Here is a 23,071-nt window from a genome sequence, read left to right as displayed (position 1 = left end):
GGAATGAGCTGATTTTTAGTGAGGATGATCTCCTCACCATAGAGATCATCCTCACAAAAAATCAGCCCATTCCAAAACTTCTAACCCATGTAGGACAAAACACGTTTGTTAAAGTGTGTGGTAAAGCTTAGGGTGCTTAACGGGACCCTATATATATATATATGGGTCAGGTTCAAAGGACAACCATTTCTACACACATATAGACAACGTGTTTTGTCTTATATGAGCAAAAATATTTGGAATGGACTGATTTTTTGTGAGGATGATCTCTGTGATGAGGGGATCATCCTGGCAAAAAATCATCTCATTCCAAAACTTGTAACCCCATCAAAATTGATTACAAAAATTGGACAGTCTATAATTTTTCAACAAAAATTGGACGGTCTAGAAGTTTCATAATGAGCTGATTTTTGGCAAGGATGATCTCCTCATCACAGAGATCATCCTCACAAAAAATTAGTCCATTCCAAACATTTTTTCCCATATAAGACAAAACACGTTGTCTATATGTGTGTAGAAATGGTTGTCCTTTGAACCTGACCCTATATATATATATATATATATAGGGACCATATAGGGTCGCGTTATTACGACCCCCTTTGCGACACACCTTTTTGTCTTATATGGGCAAAAATGTTTGGAATGGGCTGATTTTTGTGAGGATGATCTCTATGGTGAGGGGATCATCCTGGCAAAAAATCATCCCATTCCAAAACTTCTAACCCCATCAAAATTGATTTACAAAAATTGGACGGTCTATAATTTTTCAACAAAAATCGGACGGTCTAGAAGTTTTGGAATGGGCTGATTTTTTTCCAGGATGATCCCCTCACCATAGAGATCATCCTCACAAAAAATCAGCCCATTCCAAACATTTTTTCCCATATAAGACAAAAAGGTGTGTCGCAAAGGGGGTCGTAATAACGTGACCCACACACATATATATATATATATATATATATATATATATATATATATATATAGGGAAATGTTCAACACCCTACACTTTACCCTACGCTTTACCAAACGTGTTGTGTCCTACATGGGTTAGAAGTTTTGGAATTGACTGATTTTTGGTGAAGATGATCTCTACAATTAGAAGATCATCCTCACCAAAAATCAACCTATTAATACTTATCTCAAGAATAAATCTCAACCATTGGATGCACAAGATGGTATCCCAATTGACCAAAAATACCATGAGCTTCAGATACGACATGATCTTCTCCAATAGCATTTTACTTGGGTGGGTTCAAATATGGAATCGGATTTTAATTGATGTATATTCAATCTAATTATTTAATCGCACTGGGATCCAAATGTTTAAATCAATAAGACCCAATATGATTTGAACAGTTTCAGATCAACTTTGAACCAATCCACATTGGTGGATCCTTTTGAGAGCCCTACTAGATCCATTTGAAACACCATTGGCACGAGGATGTGCGGTACAGATTAAGTGCACCGGTAAGCCTCAGTTGCATGGAATAATTGTTCAAATAAAAAATAATTGGATCAATTTTATGTACATAGTTGTTCAAATCTCAAAAGCCTTCACAGCTGGGCCAGCTTCACGCAGGAATTCAAGTTTCTTCTCTACTTGGTCACTCAAATGGTTGTTCAGTGGTCAATTTGTGTGGCCAACAACAAATATTCTTTATGGGCTATCGCTTTTTTTTTTTATGTATAATCCCAAAATAAAACGGATGATATGCAATTAGAACCAAAATCTATATCTATACCTTCCAATCATCAAAGTGTCCCACACTGGACCTGGTGGGGTGGGCCCAGATGTATGCCAGGTGCATGAGTATCACCATCTGACCTACCTTTATGTGCTACACAGCAAGCATTACCTTAGCAAATAAACTTTGCTTGATTAAATCCCACCAAACTTTAAAAAGAATTTCCACAAAATTTCACTCTTTCTTGCACTCAATCAAACTAAACCTGCATTTTTTTTTTTTTTTACCACATTGCTTGCACTTATGAACTTCCCTCCAAATCTATTATAAAAACCCACTAACAATAGCAAACTGAAGCATAGATTCAGATTCATCTCCCTCACTCACCATGAAACCTTCGAGTCTTGCAGTATCAGTAATGACTGTTGTTGTTCTACTTTTGCTCCCCAAAGCTTCAGAGACTGCAATTACTTGTAGTGATGTAATAAAGGACTTGAAACCCTGTTTGAAATACCTTGCTAATGGCAATGGATCACCACCTAGTGATTGTTGCGCCGGAGCCTCAAAGCTTTCATCTGTTGCTTTGACCTCAGCTGATAAGAAAGCCGCTTGCATGTGTATCAAGTCAGCTGCACAAAAAATAAATCCAAATGCTGCAGCTGCTAAGGCTCTCCCCGGAAACTGTGGCATCAGCCTCCCCTTTGATGTTTCCCCTTCCGTAGATTGTTCCAAGTACTTAAAAACCTAACTTTTTCTTCAGCAAGATTAATTTTCTGAATGAGCAAAATATATATTAACTGCTTTTGATTTTGATTCTTTGCAGGGTAGGTTGAAGTTTTTAGAGGAACCCATCAGGGCAGGATGTGAAGTTTAAAGCTTAAATTACATGGTATTGAGCTGGGGATCTGTTCTATATTGAGACTTTGTAGTAAATAAAGAAGTCATTTTATGTTGTATTTGGCGTTAAGGGTTTGAATGAATATATTGGTAAAATCCAGTTAAATATCCTCCTTGTATTGACCGACAAATCCTCAATCCCAACCAACAGAAGAAATTCATGAAAACCCACACAACAGAAGGACAAGCACTTCGTCTATTCAACGTGTGTGAGAAAAAGTACTTAAATCTTTTCCTCATATAAGCAGTTATGAATAAATTTTCACCATCTTTTACAATATAAGCCTTGATGATTCCATCCTGCAAAACTGTGTTCTCTTCATTTCTTTCCGAACTGAAAAATAACTCCACATAACCGATAGATGTTTCACGTACCATAAATAATGAATTTTAAAAAATAAATAAAAAACCTTCAAATGAAGATTGAACCCATGGAAAGTTGTGATGAGAAGCATAAGTGCTCCAGAGACTGTCTTAACCATTCCTTTGTTCAGAAAGTAGCAATTACGCCATCCATACATTCCAATTGCAGTAGAAATGAACTTTACTCCTTAGCCCTGGAAAAATAAATGAGAAATCAATGTCATGACACTAAAACTGGAATGATGGTGCACAACTATCATGCATCTGATGGGTAAAAGAATGAGATTGGTTCAAATTACAAAATGCTAGGTAAAATTTTTCATACTCTGCAGTTGGACGGAAAAGCAATTTAGAAGTTCATGAAACCACTGCACCATGTTAATTTAGGCAATTGTTTTCTATCCAGAGTAGTGTTGCATGTATAAGATATTATGATTTTTATTTATTTATTTATTTATTTATTCAATTAAGTAGATGTATTAAGGGGGGAAATCCCAGAAAAATATACAACGTATGGGATAAACTACCCCTCCGAACTATATGTTAAAACAAAACAAAGAGAAATCTACAATCAAACCGACTATGCAACTGGAGGATCTGGAATAACTTGCACTGGTTTACAAACAAATGTCTCTTCACCAGGATCACCGCACTTTGCCTTTTCAATGGGGACAAGTGCAGATTTCTTTGCCAAGAAGAGACAAGTGTGGCTTACTTTGCTTTGGTCAGACGCCCTTGAAAAAAATTAACTGTTGATCAGTTAATCACTAATAGAAAAATTATTGTGAACTTCCATGTTACGAGTAAGAAGAGTGGCGAAAGAGTTAACCACCTACTTTTGCATTGTCCAAGAGGAATAGACATCTTGAACTCATTTCTTCCTGTTTTTTTCATATGTAGCCGGTTCTTCCATCTTCCATTTCAGCTCTCTTTGAAAGTTGGTATTATTATGCTTTTAATGCTAGAGATAGAATTCTCTGAAAATATTTTCCCATTTGCAGTTTGTTGGGGTATTTGAAAGAAAGGAACTCTAGAGCCCTTTTGAGGGAAAAGAAGTGTCAACGCTATAATTATAATATTAATGTAAACATGTTCTTGGGTCAAAAGGAGTTCAAAGGAAATTTCTAACCCTTGGTAGGTCTCCTAACATGTTACTAAGCTCCTTGCTTGTATCTTTTCCTTTAATGCAATCATCTTATTGGTAAGAAATATAACAATGGGCAAAACTAATATTCTCAAAGGAGGTCTCCTTGACCTCCCACTCGGATGATAGCAGGTACCCATCTAACCAACACATGGCAAACACCCACCGCATGTGTTAAGTATGCAAGTTTCCTTGTATCTTCCCTTTTCACCTATGTTTCAGGGCCCACCAGAATTAGAACCACTCTAGAACACAAGTATTGCATTATTGTCTTACATCCCTACTGTGTTATTCACCACCAACCAAGGTTTAAAATCTTGTATTGTGCTGTTGCTTTGGTTTTTCCAAAAAGGACTTGGGACCGACATCCAAAAGGTTTCAAAACATTCACTTTAAATCATTAAATTTTAGATTTTATTCAAAAAAAAATATAGAAAATAATTTTTTGTGTTTAAAATGAAAGTTAAAGTTGGAAAAAAAAAAACACATTTCTTCACATCGATGGGCCTAGAAATGTTTTAAAACATTCTGAAACTTAGCACCTTAAAACATTGCATTCAATGCATGTATAATAGTGTAAAAGTCTTTTATTTTATCAAAGTGGATCTTAGAAGTTCCAAAATTTGTTTAATGGTTAATTTAATTATTTTTTGAAACTTTTTTCCTTTGATATATTTCAATAATTTTTAGGGAAAAATTCCAAAATATTGTAATTTGGTTGAATTTTTTTCTTTTGTATGTATTGATGTGTTCATGAAACATTCCAAAACATTGCAAGCCATTTAAAATTTCAAAATGTTTCGTTCCAACTTTGTAGTAATTGAAATATTTCCATTATTACAAGGCTTGATACAAAATTTAACAGAGAATTTCTTCTTGTTATATTGGTAAAAATCAGTATTCATTTTGCGTATATTTCAATGAAAAACAAAGTTTGACTGAAGTACTCTAATTTAAAGTATAAAAATGCCAGATTTTGATAGAAATCACTATTTATTTTGCAAAATATTTTGATTCAACAATAAATTTCAATCGAAATAATAAAATTTAAAGTGTAAAAATGCAAGATTCAATGGAAATAACCAAATTTCAAATGTAAATGCAAGATTCAATGGAAATATTTCCATCATTTCATAATATTTACATCATTTCCATAAAAATGAATTTATTTCCACACTAGTTGAAATATTTCCATCAAGTGTTTCCGTATATTGGTTAACCAAATAGACACTGAATCCAAAATTTAATACCTTGGTTCTGCATGCCAAAAAACTGGACTATTCAGCTAAAACATTCTGAAGCCGAGAACCCAATGATTAGGCCTAGGATTTTCAGTACGATAACCTAGATGGTTTTGAATACCCTTCGTTGTATGGTCGTCTCCTTCTCTCTAGTTGGCATCAAATTCCTTTATTTTGAATAAAATCTCTAGCGCGAACCACGTATTCATTCTCATTCTCGACGTATTCATTCTCATCTTCATCCTCATAAATATCTTATGACATTCAACATATATATATATATATATACACACACCCAAACAGGGCTTAAGCAACCGCATTCTCTTCTCTACTCTACTCCATTCAAACTTCGAGGTATGTACTTCTTGAAGCTCCTAACCTCAAATTTTTAAACCATCCTTTGAAATGGTACTGATTCAGCACAGCATCTTCCTTGAAGAAATGTCACCCACGGTGATAGATAAGCACAATCTCCTTCTCTATGCCATGGACCCCATCTTTGAGATTGACCATCCTTGGTATACTGGCTTCCAGATTGAAGACAACACCCTATTCTCCCCTACCTCTATTTGGATTCCTGTTCTTATTTGAAGCATGGTTTCCTCCACTTCAAATTCTTTCTCCCCTACCAGTCTACAACTCCTCTACTAGAGCCACAAAAAGCCTTGCTATACCATGGGGTCAAAACTATCAATGTATCTTTATCCAATGCACACTTTTAAATATGTTCTTGAACATTAGGAATGACTAGGTGGCATGTGCAAACGCACATGTATCTGAAGGGCTTATTTATAATTTAAAATTTTAAGAAAAGAGTGGTTTTTAAGATTATATAGTAAAAAGGATATTTTCATAATTTTAAAAATCAACCTACCTGATTTTAAGGATGTTTGATTGCAATTTTCTTGGTTTTGACTAAAATGAACCTGATTACATTATGTTTGGGGGCATTTTTGGAATCCAAATTTTGGTGTCGAACCACTTCTACTCCACCTTCTCTCATTTAATAGTAAAGATGTTGATGTAGATAGGCTTGCCAACACTTATCTTAATGCCTATGATTGAGTTAAGATGCGTCAAAGAAAGAAATCAGCAACATTGACGGAGTCAAATCAGGCAAAAACGAGTCAACTAGATCCAATCTTTGACCAGTCTTCAAGACCTAGTCCAACTTCTCTTAGGACTCTTTCTTTTATTGAGTTTCTATTTTTTTAAGTTACTTAAGTAGTCCTAATTAGTTTCTATTTCAATTTTAGAAAGTTTTTTTTCGTAGTTCTAATTGTTATATGTTCTCTAAATTCGTTTTTATTCTTTAGGTTATAATTAGAAGTCATTTTAGGTGTCTAAATTGAGTTCTAATTAGATTAGAAGGTTAATAATATGTTATAAATAGATTAGGAAGTTACTTTTTAGTATTTTTAGAAAGTTTCTAAGTTGTTATGAAGGAGTTATCTATATAAGGAGCTCCAATAAACAAATTCAACAAGTGAGTTTTTTTTAAGACTAATTAATAAAAAGAAAAGAAGAGACTTCTTCCCTTTCTTTGTTTTTTATTTTGAGCACAACAACCCGATATTGTTTCTTAATTTTAGTGTTTGCAATTGATTTCCATCAATCTCAAACCTAGATTGAAGTTTCTAGTCTATTTTGCTCGACAAAGAGATTCTTTGTTACTTTTAGTTATTGGGATTTCACCCTAGAACCAGATTTTTAACATAAATTCTAGGTTTGTGTGTTCTACTCTACATTAAATGTCAATAAAACAAACTATAAATAATATTAGTATACTTAGCAGCTAGATGAACATTAAGCCTTGAGTTTGGATCGAGTTAAACTTCTAGTCAATCAAAATGACCTCCAGCTTATGCAAATAATTACTTTTCATTTTTCAAAAATAAAATATATGCAAAAAAAAAGGGTAACAAATTTATGCCACTATCACACCTTCATGAAGGCATTATAGAATATTTTAAAACCTCAAATGTCTAATAATAAAGCTGCAATAGAAATGGGAAAAAGCTAAATATACATCGTGTAATAATAAAGTAACATAACTCTGAAGAGTATAAAAACCGATACACCGAGGCTCACCTAGTTATATACGAATCATCAGTGGTATTGATGATTATCTCATCACCAATTTCAATGAAAGGAGGGGCCTGAGAAATTTATTCAATTATTTAGAAAAATTAGAACGGGAATTTAAAATTTCAGACTTCTGCAGTTCCACAATTGAGAAATATTTGGAATCGCACCATATATTGTATAAGGGATCAACAGAAAGCAGTGTCAATAAGCCATACCTCCAGATATAATTAGTTGTGATAAGAACACATAATAACTAGCACTCAAAGAAATTAAATGAATAGGTCACATGATCTCTGAAATTTATGGATCCAAAAAAAAAAAAATCTCAATTGCTTACATGCTGACATCTCCATAAAGCTACACAAGTTCCAAAGCATAGTAACCAAGATGTGATACGGGTTTAAGACAACAAGGGAAAACTTCGGAAAAAATGGAGATAACAGGAAAGAAATGAGAAAAAACAATAAATAAAAAAAGAATACAAAATCAAAAATTAAAGTGTATTCATAATCTTCATACATTACACTTTTTTTGTTGTGAAAAGCGAAAATTTTATTGATAGGAGGACAAGGTGTCCTCAAGAGAAGATACAACAAAAGAGAAATAAAACAAGAGCAAAAAGAGGCCCGGCTAACTAAGGAAGGCCCTTTATGGATCCCACCTATACAAAATGTCTTCAAAGAAAAAGCCTCTAAATTCTTGAAATTGTCTATATACCAATACTCATTCCTTTCTTTTCATAAACCCAACAAATGCTGGGGGCTCGAAGTTCCAAAGAATCTGCTCCCTTCCCATGAAAGTTGTGGACTTCCAGGAGTCCAAGACCATTTTGACGGACCAAGGGGCGCACCAAGAGACATTGAACAAAGAAAAGAAATATGACCACACAAAATGAGTTAACTCACAATGAATAAGGAGATGGTCAATTGATTCCCCACTTGATTTACAAAGGAAGCAAAAGTCAACAAGAACAAAACCTGGATTCCATCTCCCAAACATTTTGATTTCTTTTTAAGCCTAGATTCCATGATGGTTAGACAGAGTTCTGAATAGGTTGAGTATTTATTCAAGAGGGACATTAAAGAAAAATAATAATCCTAGACCTAAATCCTAGGGAGATGAGTTTAAAATGGGAGATACAAATTATCAATCTAACTGCAAATGAGTGTCACACTCGGTGACATGATCACGTACAGTGAATCATGCAAGTAGTCACTTTGCATCACCTCCGATTTACAGATCGAGAGATGTTGGATCTTCCTTGCTGTAACTAGCATTCCTACAAAAGTTACTCCTAACAAGCAGAGGTCCTATGGTCCTGCACTTACAACTTGAGTCTCCACAGAACTTTTCATTAGACCTTCAACAACAAAGTTCCAAAACTTGACATCTGAGGTCCCAAAAAAGTAATTGGCTGATAAAATAATGGCAAATATGAGAAATTAGCTGGCAAAACCACACCAATAAAACTAGTGGATTGCTAGGCTCAGATGTGACATTTCATAACTGATCTTCAACACATGTTGCCATATAAATGATTTAGACTGTAAAATCATCTATCCAACGATATAGAGAGGCATTCTTAATGGGAGAGATGAATTCAAAAAACATATTGGGTTGAGAAAGGGAGTGATAATAGGGTGCAATTTTGAGAGGATAGATCGTGTAGCGACTGCCTGTTGAGGTCCTGAATTACTCTTTTATTCTATTTGTCGAAAAAAATAATCATCCCGCTTAAAGTATGGGTAGCTTTCAAAGGATGCAAATTCTTAGGATTCAAGACTTAAAAAAATAAATTTCAATGACTGAGAGATGGAATCAATTGTTAGTCTGATAGAATGTACTTCAACCATTCATATATCTCTAATATGGAAGACAAACAAAGCTGAATTAAGATCTGGGATGGTAAATGATCAATAAAATCGTTTTATTCATTGCTATCACACTCCACTAATCAACCCTTTATGGGAACCTTTATTTAGGGAGCGAAAATCCTATCCATAGTAGCCTTTCTTGTTTGGTCGTCCACTCTTAATTAAATTTTAACTATCGATCACATAATCTCCAGAAGGAAGATCATTGTGAACTTTGCCTAATGTGTAAAGCAAGTGATGAAAACATTAACCATCTCCTACTTCATTATCCTAGAGCATCTCCCATTTGGTCCCATTTCTTCTCATTATTCCATATGAATTGGATCATTAATTTTTTTTGCGTCCCTCTTTTCTAGTTGATCTTGTTATTCTTTTAATCCTCGAGATAGAATCCCTTAGAATATGTGGAAGGAGAGGAACTCAAGATCTTTTAAGGGGAAGGTTAAAAAAAAGGTGAATGCTAAAATCTTGGATCTTAAAGCTACCTTGTTTCTTTAGATAAACTTCACGGAATCATATACGAAATCAAAAAGAGAGGACAAGAAGAAACGGCGATTATTTCTAGGGGAACAATATAGTGGTTCCGCCCCATTTTTTATGAATATTTGAGATACCTCCTATGTTTTCAAACTGATGACATACCCCTTGACCATGGTCTTCTCTAAGAGACAAATTGAAATGACATAAATGTCCTCATCTTCAACCTCTAGCCAAAAACACTTGATTTTTCTTCCCCAAACCCATCATATGCAACCTCTACAGTAAAAATATTCACCCTCATCTTTAACCTAGAGATGGTATCTCCTTCAACCTTCAAAACTTAAATAATCTAGGATTTTGGGAGAAAAATGACAGATTTATAGATGCATATCAATGCATAAAATGTGACATATTTGACAAAATAGTTGTAAGAATCATTTTCCTACCTAAAACATGCTTTATATATATATATATATATATATATATATATATATATATATATATATATATATATATATATATATATATATATATATATATCACTAAAATGCTGATTTTTATGAATGTTTCATCCCATTTTGGTTTTTACCTTGACCGAAACATTCTTCTTATAGGAAAATTTAAAATTTATTTGCAGGTTGTTAGTTTACGAGACTATGGAAGGGCTAAATGCAAGACTACAAGACTAGAACTTCAGATTTTGGTATCTAAAGACAATCTATAAAGTGTAATTTCAGTAAGGACACACACAGAGATCATGCATGGTCAACAAAAATCATTGGCCAAGAAATACCCCAAAACAATCAGTTTCATCATCTTGGTTCAATTATCCAAAATGATGGAAAGATTGAGGAAGATCTTGCCCATAGTAGAGTTAAATAGTTAAATGTGATCAAAGCATTCCGATCAAATTGAACGAAAGTTCTACAAGCCGACGGTAAGGCTGGACATGCTTTATGAAGCTAAATGTTTTTTTTTTTTTTTTTTGTTATTGTTGTTGTAATCGCAGGGTATCCCCATGTATGGAGATAAATGTTGGTCCCCACCCCCCCCCCCCCCCCCCCCCCCCGTGACCACTCCTCTAGGATTTTTCCCTAGTATGTGTGAAAAGGGTGACATGTGTGCCCCATGGGATTAGGGGCTCTAAGAGTCTTGTTAACTAACAATCTGCAAATAAGTTTTAAAAAATTTCTTATTAGAAGAATGTTTCAATCAAGGAAAAAAACAGAAATGGAATGAAACATTCATAAAAATCAATATTTTAGTGATTTCGGTAAGGACCACATAAAGATGATGCACCAACCAAAATCAATGGCCAAGAAATACCCTAAAATAATCAGCTTTGTCATCTTGGTTCAATTATCCAAAATGATAGAAAGATTGAGGAAGATCTTGCCCATAGTAGAGTTGAATAGCTAAATGTGATTGAAGCATTCCAATCAAATTGAAGGAAAGTTCTACAAGCCGACAGTAAGGATGGACATGCTTAATGAAGCTAAATGTTTTTTTTTTTGTTATTATTGTTGTAATCGCAGGGTATCCCCATGTATGGAGCTAAATATTGGTTCCCCCACCCCCTTGTGACCACCCCTCTCAACCCTCTTGGATTTATCCCAGTACATGTAGTATGTGTGAAAGGGTGACATGCGTTCCCCATGGGATTAGGGGCTCTAAGAGGCCCGAATACCCAAAGTATTAACACACACACACACACAAAAGGTTAAAAACAAAGGGAAACCAAACTCAAATGGTTTGGTCATGTGCAATGAAGACCAATAACAACCACAATTATGTTGAAGATTTTAAAAGAACTAGAAAAGACCAAAAAGGACATGGATTGAGGATGCACTTCAATGTACATAAAAAATGGCTTAATTTTTTTTTTTTTTGACAAGTGATAATCTATTTTATTGCTAACGAAAAGAGGAGGTTGATGAGTCCTACCTCAAGAAAATGTAGAGAACGAAGACACAACGCAGTCACATGCTTCATCCCCTTTTACAATGGCTTTTAGCCCTTTAAATAGAAAAAAAAAACAAACAAACAAAACGTAGAAAAGGAAACTTAATCCCAACTAGATTACAATTTCCATATTCACCCCTATCCGTATACAGTAATTATCTAAAGGGGAAGAATCCCAAATCATTTCCATAACAACTCTTCGAAGAATACCCCTTTGAATTCTTTGAAGACTTCACAATAATAAAGAAAACAAAATACTAATCAAGACCTCTTGAAGCGAATGCTTGATCCCCCTTAAACAGCTTAGTGTTTCTTTCCTTCCATATCCCCCAACATATGGAATATGGTATCAAAGTTGAGAGGATCCTATTCCTTGAAGAAAATGCAGCAAGCCGCCAACTTCATAATAACGGTAGAACGGAATTAGGAAAGCACTAATAAACATTGAATAGGGATAAGCAATACCCCCAAATCTCATAAGAAAATTTACAATGAATAAGTAAATGATAAGCAGATTCCACCCAAGATTTACACATGGAACAAAAATCTGCATGGACTAAACCCCAAGATCAATAACTCAGAATTTAGTTCAAAGTCACAGCCCAAATAAAGAATTTTACCTTGAAAGGAACCTTAAGCCCCCAAATAGCACTGGTTGGGTACTCCGAAGAAACATATGGAACTACGAAATTGTAGAAGGATTTAACGGAAAAGACCTTGCTGCGACTGCATGCCTACAACTGAATGATCCTTATGTAAAGGAGAAAGATTCACAAAAGAGATCATACTGATAAGATCTGTGATTATATAGACCTCCCATTAAGATTTCTCCCAAACCAAAATCCCTAGAAACTTTCCCATCCCTTGAAATGATGAAGGCCTGTATTGGTCTTCTCTTTTTGTTTCCGTTCTTTTTATTTTTTTGATAAGTTGATCGTTGTTCATTTTGTGAAAATTATTATAGGTTTCCCTGGAAAGAATCTCCAGGTACTGAAGACAGTGATTGATGACTCCTTTGAAATTCTTGAAGGTAGAAAAATACCATTTTATAAATCAATGAAAAACAAAGCATGCAACTAACTTACAATAGAAATTGAATAATTAAACCAAAATAAAATCACATACTAATGTTACACTTTGAACTTACCAGCACGGTAAGCCCATTGTCCAGTAAAACCCTTTTATACCTGTATTTTGAGCAACGTTGGGAGAAGAAATTCTCAGGACACAAAAAAAGTAAAGAGGAAATACTAGTTGGTGATAAGAGATCATGCAGGCAAAGAACAAGAAATAATTCAAAAATATTAATATGTTGATGATTACAATTATGACTGATGCTTGAGACATAATAACACCAGAATCGGGTTCAAACTTGCACACAATTTGAACTTGGGAAAAAAAATTCAGAAAATTTAAAAATAGATAAGAGTCCCTGTGCATGTACAGGATAACTAAATGATCGTATACAATATTCCAAAAAGAAGATGACAAAGAAGTCATAACTTTGCCAAATCATACACTAAGTCGTACTAGTTATTTCTCAGCTCTTCTGAAATCAGTATAGAAATAAGTCTTTTAAATCCCTCAAATCTGTGAATATAGTCTATAAATACTACCAAGGTTCTAATTATGTCCTCGTGCACATACAAACTAACAAACCAACCCCCTTTCCTACCAAAAAAGCAGCTTACAAAATTATTCCAAATACGTACCAAAAACTCATTGATATTTCAAGAATGATAAAATAAGCATGAAAACATACTAGCAACTCATTACAGCACAACAATCATTTGGAGTAACAAATGCAATAGTAATAGCATTCGTTCTGAGACTTTAAGAACCGGAATCACATACTTAATTTCTTAAAAGTTAAAACAATGTTATTTAAGAACATAAAAGTCACAAATATATGGCCTATGACCGGAGGAGGTCTAAATATAGGGACATGCAACCCCTTGGACTCGCCATCTCCACTGTGAAAGGGGGTCCTATGAAACTGTTGCACAATATTAGGTAAACAGGATGGATTAGTACAATTTGATGTACTCTTGGAGATATTGTTCATACAATTGAGGACCAATACCCCAATTAATTCCCCATATGTCATTACTTAGGAAACTCCAACTATCCTAGCTAGTGAGTGTCCTGTCATAATAATAGATGAACCGTATTAATAACTTAAGATTCATAACCGACATTGATAGTAGAACAAATATGCTTAGAAGTAAGGTTCCCGATTCGGATGCCTAGGACTAATTTCCTAGCCATGAGGGCTGTCAATTGGGTACATCTACCCTTACAATAATATCAAAGAACTAGTAGTTCCCTTCCCTTGCTCAAAGGAAACGTTTTTCAGTATTCATACTGCTAAATGTCCCTGCAAAACTATCGATGTCACAATTCTGACCAGAATGGGAATCTTTATCTGTATCTTTGTCTAACAGCTTATACTTTCTATGCTAGCAATGTAAGAGCTAAACCCACCACCTAACTTGTCTATCCATGGCTTGCCGATATCCTTCTCCCACTCATAAAGGGGGCCGTCCTCATAAGAGATATGGGTCATCATCACTAATGTTCTCACATGTAAATCTTAGTAGGAGTCCCAAATAATAATTCATGAGACAACATACCAGGAAATTATATTTAATATTTGGGATAAGGCTTTGATGAATGACGATATGGTTAAAAGAAAAAATGATGCTTGAATAAATCCAGGTAAATGACTCAAAATGTATTCTCCACATTCTTCTCAATGCAAACACTCATTGAAGCCTACAAAATAGGCCAAACATATAACAAATGCAAGGTTGAAGTCCAAATAATAAGCTATGATGAAAATCATGAAACACCCAAAACAAACCCCAATTCCGTGCATTGTACATATAGAGAAAATATACCAACATGAACACACAACTAAAGTTCCACACATGTAGTTATATACAAGTTACAATATACCAAGTGATGAAACTTACTGAGGTGTGGCTGTCAGCCCTTTCATATGAGATTTTGCTTCAGTAACAGTACACGTCACACGTTGCGGAACTGATGCAGACATCACTTTCCCATCATAGAGTTGGAGGGTAACTTTCATGTCATCTGTTTTCCACAAGATACTAAAGTTTAGCCCGAGTAGAATACGATTAAAATGGGTATTTGACAATGACAAGAGGACACTGAAAAGCAACATGAAAAATGCAACCAACTTATCTGACAAAACCAAAATGGGTAGCCTTGAATGGAAGCATACAGAGACGAACAAATTCTCTGAATGTACAATATAGGAGAATGACTATTTTTGCATAACAAGCAACAAGGGACTGCCACCATGTGAGATACATGAGACCAAAATGAAACTCTCCTCATTATTATTCACTCTTACATGGGAAGCAAGCAAGTAAATAAAGAATACCTAAGTAGTCACCAGCCAGCAGGTGTATTTAGGAAAATTCTTAAAGATGAAAAATCGAGATTTTTTTTTTTTTCTTTTGTTTTTTTATCCTTTTGTGGATTGGTAATCTGGGATATAAACCATGATCTCAAAGTTGAAACATTAGTTGCAGGAACCTTCTATCCTATATGCTGCTTTGTCACAGATTTGTACAATCTCCCAGTCGCTTAGTTGTGCGAAGCCATCAACAAGACCCATGAGATGGGTCATCTGAGCTTCGAGGAGCTCAATGCATTCCTTTTGAGTAAGTGTTGCTGACAGTGCTGCTTGGTTCACAGAAGTTGACTCCCTCACCATAGCTCTTGACTATTGGAACAAGGAAGCTAACTCTGATACCACTTGTCACAGTCTTGCTAGTTGAGATAGTGAACTATGCGGTGACCTGGTCACCATTGGAGGAGAAGACCAATATTCGAAATGAGAATGCACCAAAGACATCCACAGTATAAGCGGGGAAGAATGTCATAGACTTGTACATAGTGTTCTAGTATCTATTTTGGTATCGCGTCTTAGTCTTAGGGAGTCTGCCTATGCAAGGCACACACAGGGGCGGTAATGTACATGTGTGTGTCATGTGGCAATGTATATTTGTACATGTCTCGTACAAGTGTAATTGTAAATGGACCTCATTATTGGGCTTTTGTACCATGCTTGGGCTCAAATGTTGATGTTTCCTTTTGAAAAATGGTAAAAGTCTTAGCATCCACTTTGAGGGAGGGGTATTGATTGAAGCCAAGGACCAAGCCAGTGTCCACAACCTAGCACACACCATGCATTTGACCAAGCAAACATGCGTGAAAATGTCCATCTAATGTGTTGCCTTGTAACAAATCCATGTATGAGCTAGTGCCTTGTAAGTTGCTATCCATATTAATAAAATTGCATTTGGGCATTTGCCCCAATCACAATTGTTGCATGTGTGTGTGTGTGTTGGGGGGGGGGAGGTCGACTGGTCTTCATTGAAGCCAAGGACCAAGCACTCGACCTAGCACATGACAAGCAATTGTGCCACGAATGTGTCCGAGTAATGTGTTTCCTTGTAACAACTCCATGTATGAGCTAGTGTGTTGTACATTGCCATCCATAGTAATAAATAGCATTTTGGGCACTTTCCCCATCACAACCCTTACCTTCGTGTCTTGCATTGTGCGTGTGTGTGTGGTGGGGAGAGTTCTTTAGGGTTACATGTAGGCCATTGCCTACAAGTGCCACATGGTTCGCTATCTCAACAAGCACAACCTGAAACGCTTCCTGTAATGCCCCCTCGCCATGCTTATAGGATATTGTCTACTTTGGGTTTTACCCGACACAACTTTAAAATGCGTCTTACAAAATACGGTCAAGCTTGCCCTTATAACTCAGGCTCTAAATGTCTACCCAACTGATGTGGGACTAAACTCACAACTCCCTCTACCATTCCATCTAGCACACAGGACATCTCCACTTCGATTGCTCGATCTCAACAACCCTTTCCCTAGCCGGGGTAGGCTTCCTTGGCTCTAATACCACTTTTTTGTAGCATTCCTGACCTACACTTGAATGACATTGTCCACTTTGGGATTTACCCCACACGACTTTAAAATGTGTCTTAGAAGATAGGGTCAAGCTTATCCTTATAGCTTAGGCTCCGAACATCTACCCGGCCAATGTGGGACTAAGCTCACAACTCCCCTTGCCATCCATCTAGCACATAGGACGGCTCCACTTTGACCACTCGGTCTCAAAATCCCTTTCCTTGGCCTGGGTAGGTGCACCAATGAGATGGTGACACTTCCACTCCCTCTCCAACCAGGAACCAGGAATCAAGCTTCCACTCCCTCTTCCCAAAATTATTCAATTGAAATTAAGTTGCAACAGCCACTTCCTCGCACCTACTTTGTGCAACACAAGAGGAAACTAAGAGAACCACTTAATTGAGGTAGAGGCTGATTGCTAAAACTGACTTCTTGTAAGCACAAAGAGTATAATGTATGTATTATCCAGTGATTATAATGTATATGTGTATGCATTATAATGTATTCTGCCCATGGTTTAAAATTTTGTTTCGTTTCAGAATGTTTCAACCAAAACGTTTCGGATTTTCAACATTCTGAGACGAAACCACTGTAAAAACGAAATATTCGTTGGTTTTAGTATTTTTCTTGAATGAAATCCATAAAAGATAAGGGAAGGGAAGAGAAGAGAAGGGACCCCTTCCTCTTCCTCCTCTCTCTCCTCTTCTTCCTCTTCTTATTCTTCCTCCCTCGTCTGATCTTTATCTGGGTTTTTTTTCTTCTCAAACAAAGCAAAGTTTCGTTTTTTAACCCGATTTAATGCCCTTGACTGTGGTCTTTTCTGGAAGATCTAGTCATTTAGAGAAAGTATCCCATATTTTTGCTAAATATTTGAAATACCCATGTATTTTTTAACTGATAACACTCCATTGACTATGGTCTTCTATAAAAGACTTATATTAATCATTAATTAATGTTTCGGTATGTTTCGGGTTTTTCAAAAACCTGAAACATTGAATTGAAAGGAAATTTTAAACCTTGATTCAGCCCTCTTTTCAAGGACATGTCAGTTAAGTGACAATTTTATTTGTTGATGAGTTCTAATGTCAAATTGAGTTATGTAAGTTGTATGAATGCTTCTACATACATGTTTTTACACTTCTTAGAACCAAAAAAGAAGAAAATTATTTATTTCAAAGAAATTTGGTTTTGGAATGTCACAGAAGTAATTAAGGAAATACCAAGAGTTGCCAGTTGATGAAGCAAATACCTTTTAGATAGGCAGCCGCCTTGCTAAACAAGTCCTTGGGCACTTCCATTTGCTCAAATGTATTAGGTCTGTTAAAAAACATAAAATGAAAAAAGGAGCAAACACATTCAGTAAATTTGTTCAGCATAAACTGAAGCCAAAAAAAATAAAAAAGTTCACCAATAAAGGAGAATCAATGCACCAAAAAAACTCACTCCATTATCATTACTGAGTCACCTTCTGCATACAAAAATGTGAAAGATTTCTCTTCAACAAAAACTTCTGCAACATATCACATGGGGTAAATATTCTTAAAAGGGGACCTCCTTTACCGCATATTAATCCAAACAAGCAGATTTACATGTGTGAAATAACAATTTGGTGACATTATACAATAAAAAAGCCATGAGTATCACTTTAGCAATTTGTTCTATGTCAACATTAGTTGTGTAAGGGGGGTCTAGATAGAATTGAATGACTGAATTGGACTCATGTTACCAACCCAAATGTTTGGGATAAGCGGAGGATTAGGATGATGGGGACTCATTGTATGGAGCTTTATGATTCGCAACAAGACGGCATATTTCACGTGGACCGTGGAACAAGATTCTCAGTATGGAATATTTTATCTATAGGGAGATGAGGATTCCAAAATGTCTCACTTGTGTAAGGCCAGTTGTGAAATAAGCGATCATCTACTTACTCAAAGTGCTTTTGCTTAAGTAACGCAGAAGGAAGTATTTCATTTGTTTTAGATGTACTGGATCATTTTTAGCAAGGAGTTTGAGCTGCTTCAAGGGTGGAAGACCAATGTTTTTTCCTTCTTATAGTAGGATACATTGGTGCATTCTTTCTTCTGCAGTGTGCCAGTCATTATGGAAAGGGAGGAACCAAAGAATTTTCTAGGTCCAGGCTTCTTCCATCCAAGAGGCGAAGCTCAACATTAGTGCTCTGTTTTATTGTTGAACTTCTCACTTACATAATTTAGGGCCCTGAACTTTGACCAATTTGTTTATAGACGGAGACTTCTTGTATTTCTCTAATAGTGGTCTGGTTGTACTTTTTGTATATTTTGGTACTTTTTGGAAAGGTAGTGAGCATATCTATCACCATCTTCCTTCTTTCCTTGTGTAGTGGCGCTTTGCTTAACACATACCTTTCCATAAATGAGAAGATGATGAAGATGTGTGTCATCAGCATCTTTTCTGTTTAAGTGAATGGAATCTCTGTGGGATTTTTTAGAAGCCCAAGAGGTCTAAGGAAAGGAGATCCATTTCACCTTCTTATTTGATACCATTGCTGCAGCTTTGAGTCATATGATGTCAAAGGCAATGTCCCCTTGGGGCTTTATCTTGGTTAGTGGTAAATTTGAGTAGTTCAACAGGATCTCACATTCAGTGTGCCGAGTGCCAACTATGCTTTGATGTCCATAGACGCCTTTATGAATCATATAAGATACTTCTGAGGATTGCTTTGAGATGGTGTCTGGATGGGCAATCAATTTTCAGAAGAGCAAGCTTCTGGAGTTGGATTAGTACCTAACATTCACATCGTTGTGTGGTGTTAAGTGTGTCAAGTGTCAACTTAATACTCTTCCCTCTTCCTATCTCAGGTTGCCACTTGGAGCTGCTTATAGAATCAAATCCATTTGGGACACTATCATCAAGCGTGTTGGCAAAAGACCTAAATCCTACAAGGTGAAATATCTATCCAAGGAGTGAGGCTGACTTCAATTAAAAGCACCCTTCCGAGTATATCAATATCTGTCCTATCCTTATTTTCTAAGAATAGAAATGTTGAAATGGATTTAAAAAATTTTGATTCGGAATTTCCTTTGGAATTGCATGGAAAGCACTCGGAAGCATAGTAACAAATAACTCCATTTTTTTTTTAATCTCATATAAATGTGTTTTGTACCTCAAATAATAGAAAAAAAATAACTCGATTTTTTCAAAAAAGAAATGTTTTTAACGTTTTAAACACGTTTTTTTATTATAAAGGAAGACGAAGAAGAACCCCTTTTTTTAGGCCTATGGTTGTTTGTGATTTAGCTCATAAATGTTGTTTAATGTAGGATTTTATGATAATATATTGATGTTATGGTTTTTAAAATTTTCCAACGGTAAGTTATTTTGCTCAAAAGATACATTGATGGTTAGACTTGTTTTCATCATAAAATGTACAATTATGCGTAGAAACATGTAATCATATCATGTTGGATATGTTTGTTACATGGAATAAATTGTCCAACCCTAGGGTTGGATTGGCTAACCCACCCTTTTAGTGTTTGTCGCACAGTTTTTAAATTATTAATTAAAATTGCGGGTCCCATAAGGGATTAGCATTACATCAAAAAGGGAGAAAATGGAATCCCACTAAAAACACGGGATTCCACTTTCCCATTATAATTTCTCTCTCTACCATACTATAATCTCAATTGAAAAATACTTCGCTCACTAATGTAGTAAGATTTCAAATCTTACTAAGGGTTGTTGGGCCCACATGGATTACCACATTGGCAATCCAATACGACAACCTTCTAGATTTCATGTAAAAACTCATATTCAAATATATAAAATAAAAAAAAACTTTTTGAGCTTTATCCAAGGAGTTGAACATATACGGCTACTCTAAACCTTTTTTTTAACAAAGATTAATCACATAGGAATTTTTTTATAGCAGTTGTTTATTATAAATCCGATTACACCATTAAGTCCATATCGAAAAATCACTCAAAAAAAACTATAAGTTCGTTTAAATCGGAGCTTGGGGCATAGTGAATTTAAATAATAGAAAACAAGTTCCTCTTACGTCCCTAGGTCACTCTAAATGCTAAAATCAGAGAAAATTTACAGAATTTTATGTTCTTCTCCAAGAACAAACCCTAGCCTCCTTCCACATTCATCCTTGATTTTCATCAACTTGGAGGTTTCGTTAGGCTTTAGCGTAGAAGAGAGAATCAGTCAACTCATCGCAAGCTTCAAGGGGAACCAAAAAAGTAAAGCCTTTGCCTTCGATCACTTTCGGGAGTGAATCATCCTACTCAACTTGATCTTTCACGTTCTTTGTGGACTTTATAACTTGGATCTGAGGTATGAAACTTTTAGATCTTCCTAATAGTCATAGTTTTTGGTGCATTGTAATTTTTAATTCAAAACCCTATAGTTTGTTATAAATTAGACAAAAAATTATACCTTTTACAAAATTCATGTTTAGAATTAATTATTTGGTGTGTTTCTTTTTGGATGTTGTTTTGAAATTGATTTTTGGAAAGTTTGGTGAATTTGGGGCAAAAATCTTAGGAGAAGGTAACAAAACCTTTCCGCTCGGTCGACCGATCAACAAACCTCGGTTGACCCACCCATCGCCCTATGAAGAAGTGCAAAATGCACTCCTTTCAGGTTTGTTCAATCCACCTTCCACCTCGATCTACTGACCAGTCGCCCCATGAAGAAGTGGAAAGTGAGCAACTCTTAGGTTCAGTCGACCCAATGAGAGCCTCATGTACCAAAATGCAAAATTTAGCACTTCTCGGGTTCGGTCACCTGAATTGGTGTCGATCGCATGACACTATGTGAATCCAATGTTTTCAAACGCTAAGGCGTGAGGCAAGGCGCTTGGTTGGCCAACGCCTCAAGGCGTAAAACGTAAGCCTTACATGCATGATATTTTTAAATGGATAATATAACATTACAGAAATGAAAGGTTCCTGGAGATTCTTGCTCCCATTAGACCATTTGTATCATATGCATCAGGATCCCAATTCATGGATCTCTCAGTTAGAGAAATAAGAGGATCGAACCATTTCTTCTGACTCTTTTTCAAATTTGATAAATGTTAGTTGATCATATATTTCATTATAGTTCTATGATTTAGAGTATCATTTCCTATTTGATCCCTTTGAATTCCATATTCAAAGTTGTGATCGGATCTATTCATTAAAACGAATCGATTCAATACATTTCTTATGTAAAAAACTAAAAATTAGGATAGTCATTGCATTTTTATAAATTTCAAATCCACAATTTGAATTTCAAGTTTTAATCCATAACAATAAATAATAATATAAAATACTATCGCTTTATATTTTAGCAAAATAGAATTATTTTGAATTTGAATAGTTGGAAGTCTCTATAATAACTAACCATTTTATATTAATTGCAAAACTACAAGGAAATATTATTTTTTCACAAACTTCATTTGTATAACACTATATACTATGAAAAATTATTTCTAAATCAACTTAACTCAATGATTTTCTTTTTATATATCACTATTTTGTATTAGAATTTATTTCTAAATGCTCCAATTATATTGCGTACTAGTAGTAACAAAGAAAAAGAAGATTTGTTTTTTTATAAGATCTAACTTAGATAATAAAAAATAAGTAAATAAGTAAATTAGGAAGAAACGAATAAGATGAATGAGGAACAAATGCATTATTTAAAACAAAAATAATAATAATGTGAGGCATGTGCCTCGGTCAAAAGGGGTGTGCCTCACATTGAGGTGTATGCCTTTTAGGTGTCTCATGGTTTGAGGTGTAAACCTTTTTTGCTTTATGGTTTCAAGCTTATGCCTAAGGGCATTTTTAATGAGCCTCATCTTTAGGTGTGCCTCATTTTGAGGCATGCCTCAAGACGTAAGCCTCACACGCCTCTAAAAACCTTGTGTGAATCACCTTAGAAGCCCATTTTTTTTATCATTTTTGTCAAAAAATAATTTTTTAAATTTAAAATTGATTGTAAGCTTTATTTCAAAAGGGCGTACAAGATTGGTTGAATTTGAAAAGAAAATGATTTGAATGTTAAAGTTCCAAGGAATAACATTGTAAGTAGAATGCCTTATGTTTCAGAAATGAGTGTAAACTCTTTTGGATGTGTGTGTTAGTGAGTGAATACCCAGGATTAATATTTACTTTCAGTTATCGTGAGGCAATATTGCATATTTATTTACTTTTCTGTACAAGTGATGAGCATGAGACCGTTATATATGTTTGTCATATTAGGCAATTGCATGGTAGGAAACTAGATATCTATTACATTCACTTATAATGTTAATTTCTATTTTGTTTTCAAAAAGAAAAATATACATATGTAACTATTTTGAGATCTATTAAAGAGTCTATGAATACCTGAAGGGAT

At 35.1% G+C, this 23,071-nt stretch overlaps 2 protein-coding genes across 9 annotated transcripts in view; one reads left to right on the top strand and one right to left on the bottom strand.

Annotated features, from left to right (window-relative positions):
• The first annotated feature begins 2,012 nt into the window (after positions 1 to 2,012).
• LOC147400313 (non-specific lipid-transfer protein 8-like) lies at positions 2,013 to 2,639 on the top strand. The gene is made up of 2 exons (XM_086445960.1): positions 2,013 to 2,417; positions 2,509 to 2,639. Exons 1-2 carry the CDS (start codon positions 2,074 to 2,076, stop codon positions 2,516 to 2,518), a joined length of 354 nt encoding a protein of 117 aa, XP_086302086.1. The 5' UTR covers positions 2,013 to 2,073; the 3' UTR covers positions 2,519 to 2,639.
• Positions 2,640 to 2,788: 149 nt separating this feature from the next.
• Positions 2,789 to 23,071, bottom strand: part of LOC147400312 (elongation factor P (EF-P) family protein) — a 34,239-nt gene continuing 13,956 nt past the window's right edge. Inside the window, exons 6-14 of one of the 8 annotated variants that reach the window (XR_015179300.1) lie at positions 18,143 to 18,209; positions 17,949 to 18,016; positions 14,710 to 14,833; positions 12,882 to 12,921; positions 12,355 to 12,474; positions 12,003 to 12,133; positions 11,717 to 11,788; positions 7,422 to 7,489; positions 2,789 to 3,139 (exon numbers count right to left, since the gene is read on the bottom strand). Coding sequence is in view for 5 of the 8 variants with exons in the window: in XM_086445958.1 (XP_086302084.1) it covers positions 3,526 to 3,679; positions 7,422 to 7,489; positions 12,882 to 12,921; positions 14,710 to 14,833; positions 17,949 to 18,016; positions 18,143 to 18,209 (521 nt within the window). In the remaining 3 variants the exon portion in view is untranslated. The other 7 variants (XR_015179301.1, XR_015179299.1, XM_086445955.1 and 4 more) reach the window with 7 other exon arrangements.

This window comes from Akebia trifoliata, chromosome 6 (assembly GCF_017979445.1).
Source record: "Akebia trifoliata isolate Shusen 1 chromosome 6, ASM1797944v1, whole genome shotgun sequence".
Classification (NCBI taxonomy): domain Eukaryota; kingdom Viridiplantae; phylum Streptophyta; class Magnoliopsida; order Ranunculales; family Lardizabalaceae; genus Akebia; species Akebia trifoliata.
Note: the sequence above shows the minus strand (reverse complement) of the source record. Positions and strands in the feature narration are given on the sequence as shown.

What these genes read in the sequence shown, in the direction of transcription:
- LOC147400313 (XM_086445960.1), top strand. Translation starts at nt 2,074, where the DNA reads ATGAAACCTTCGAGTCTTGCAGTATCAGTAATGACTGTTGTTGTTCTA.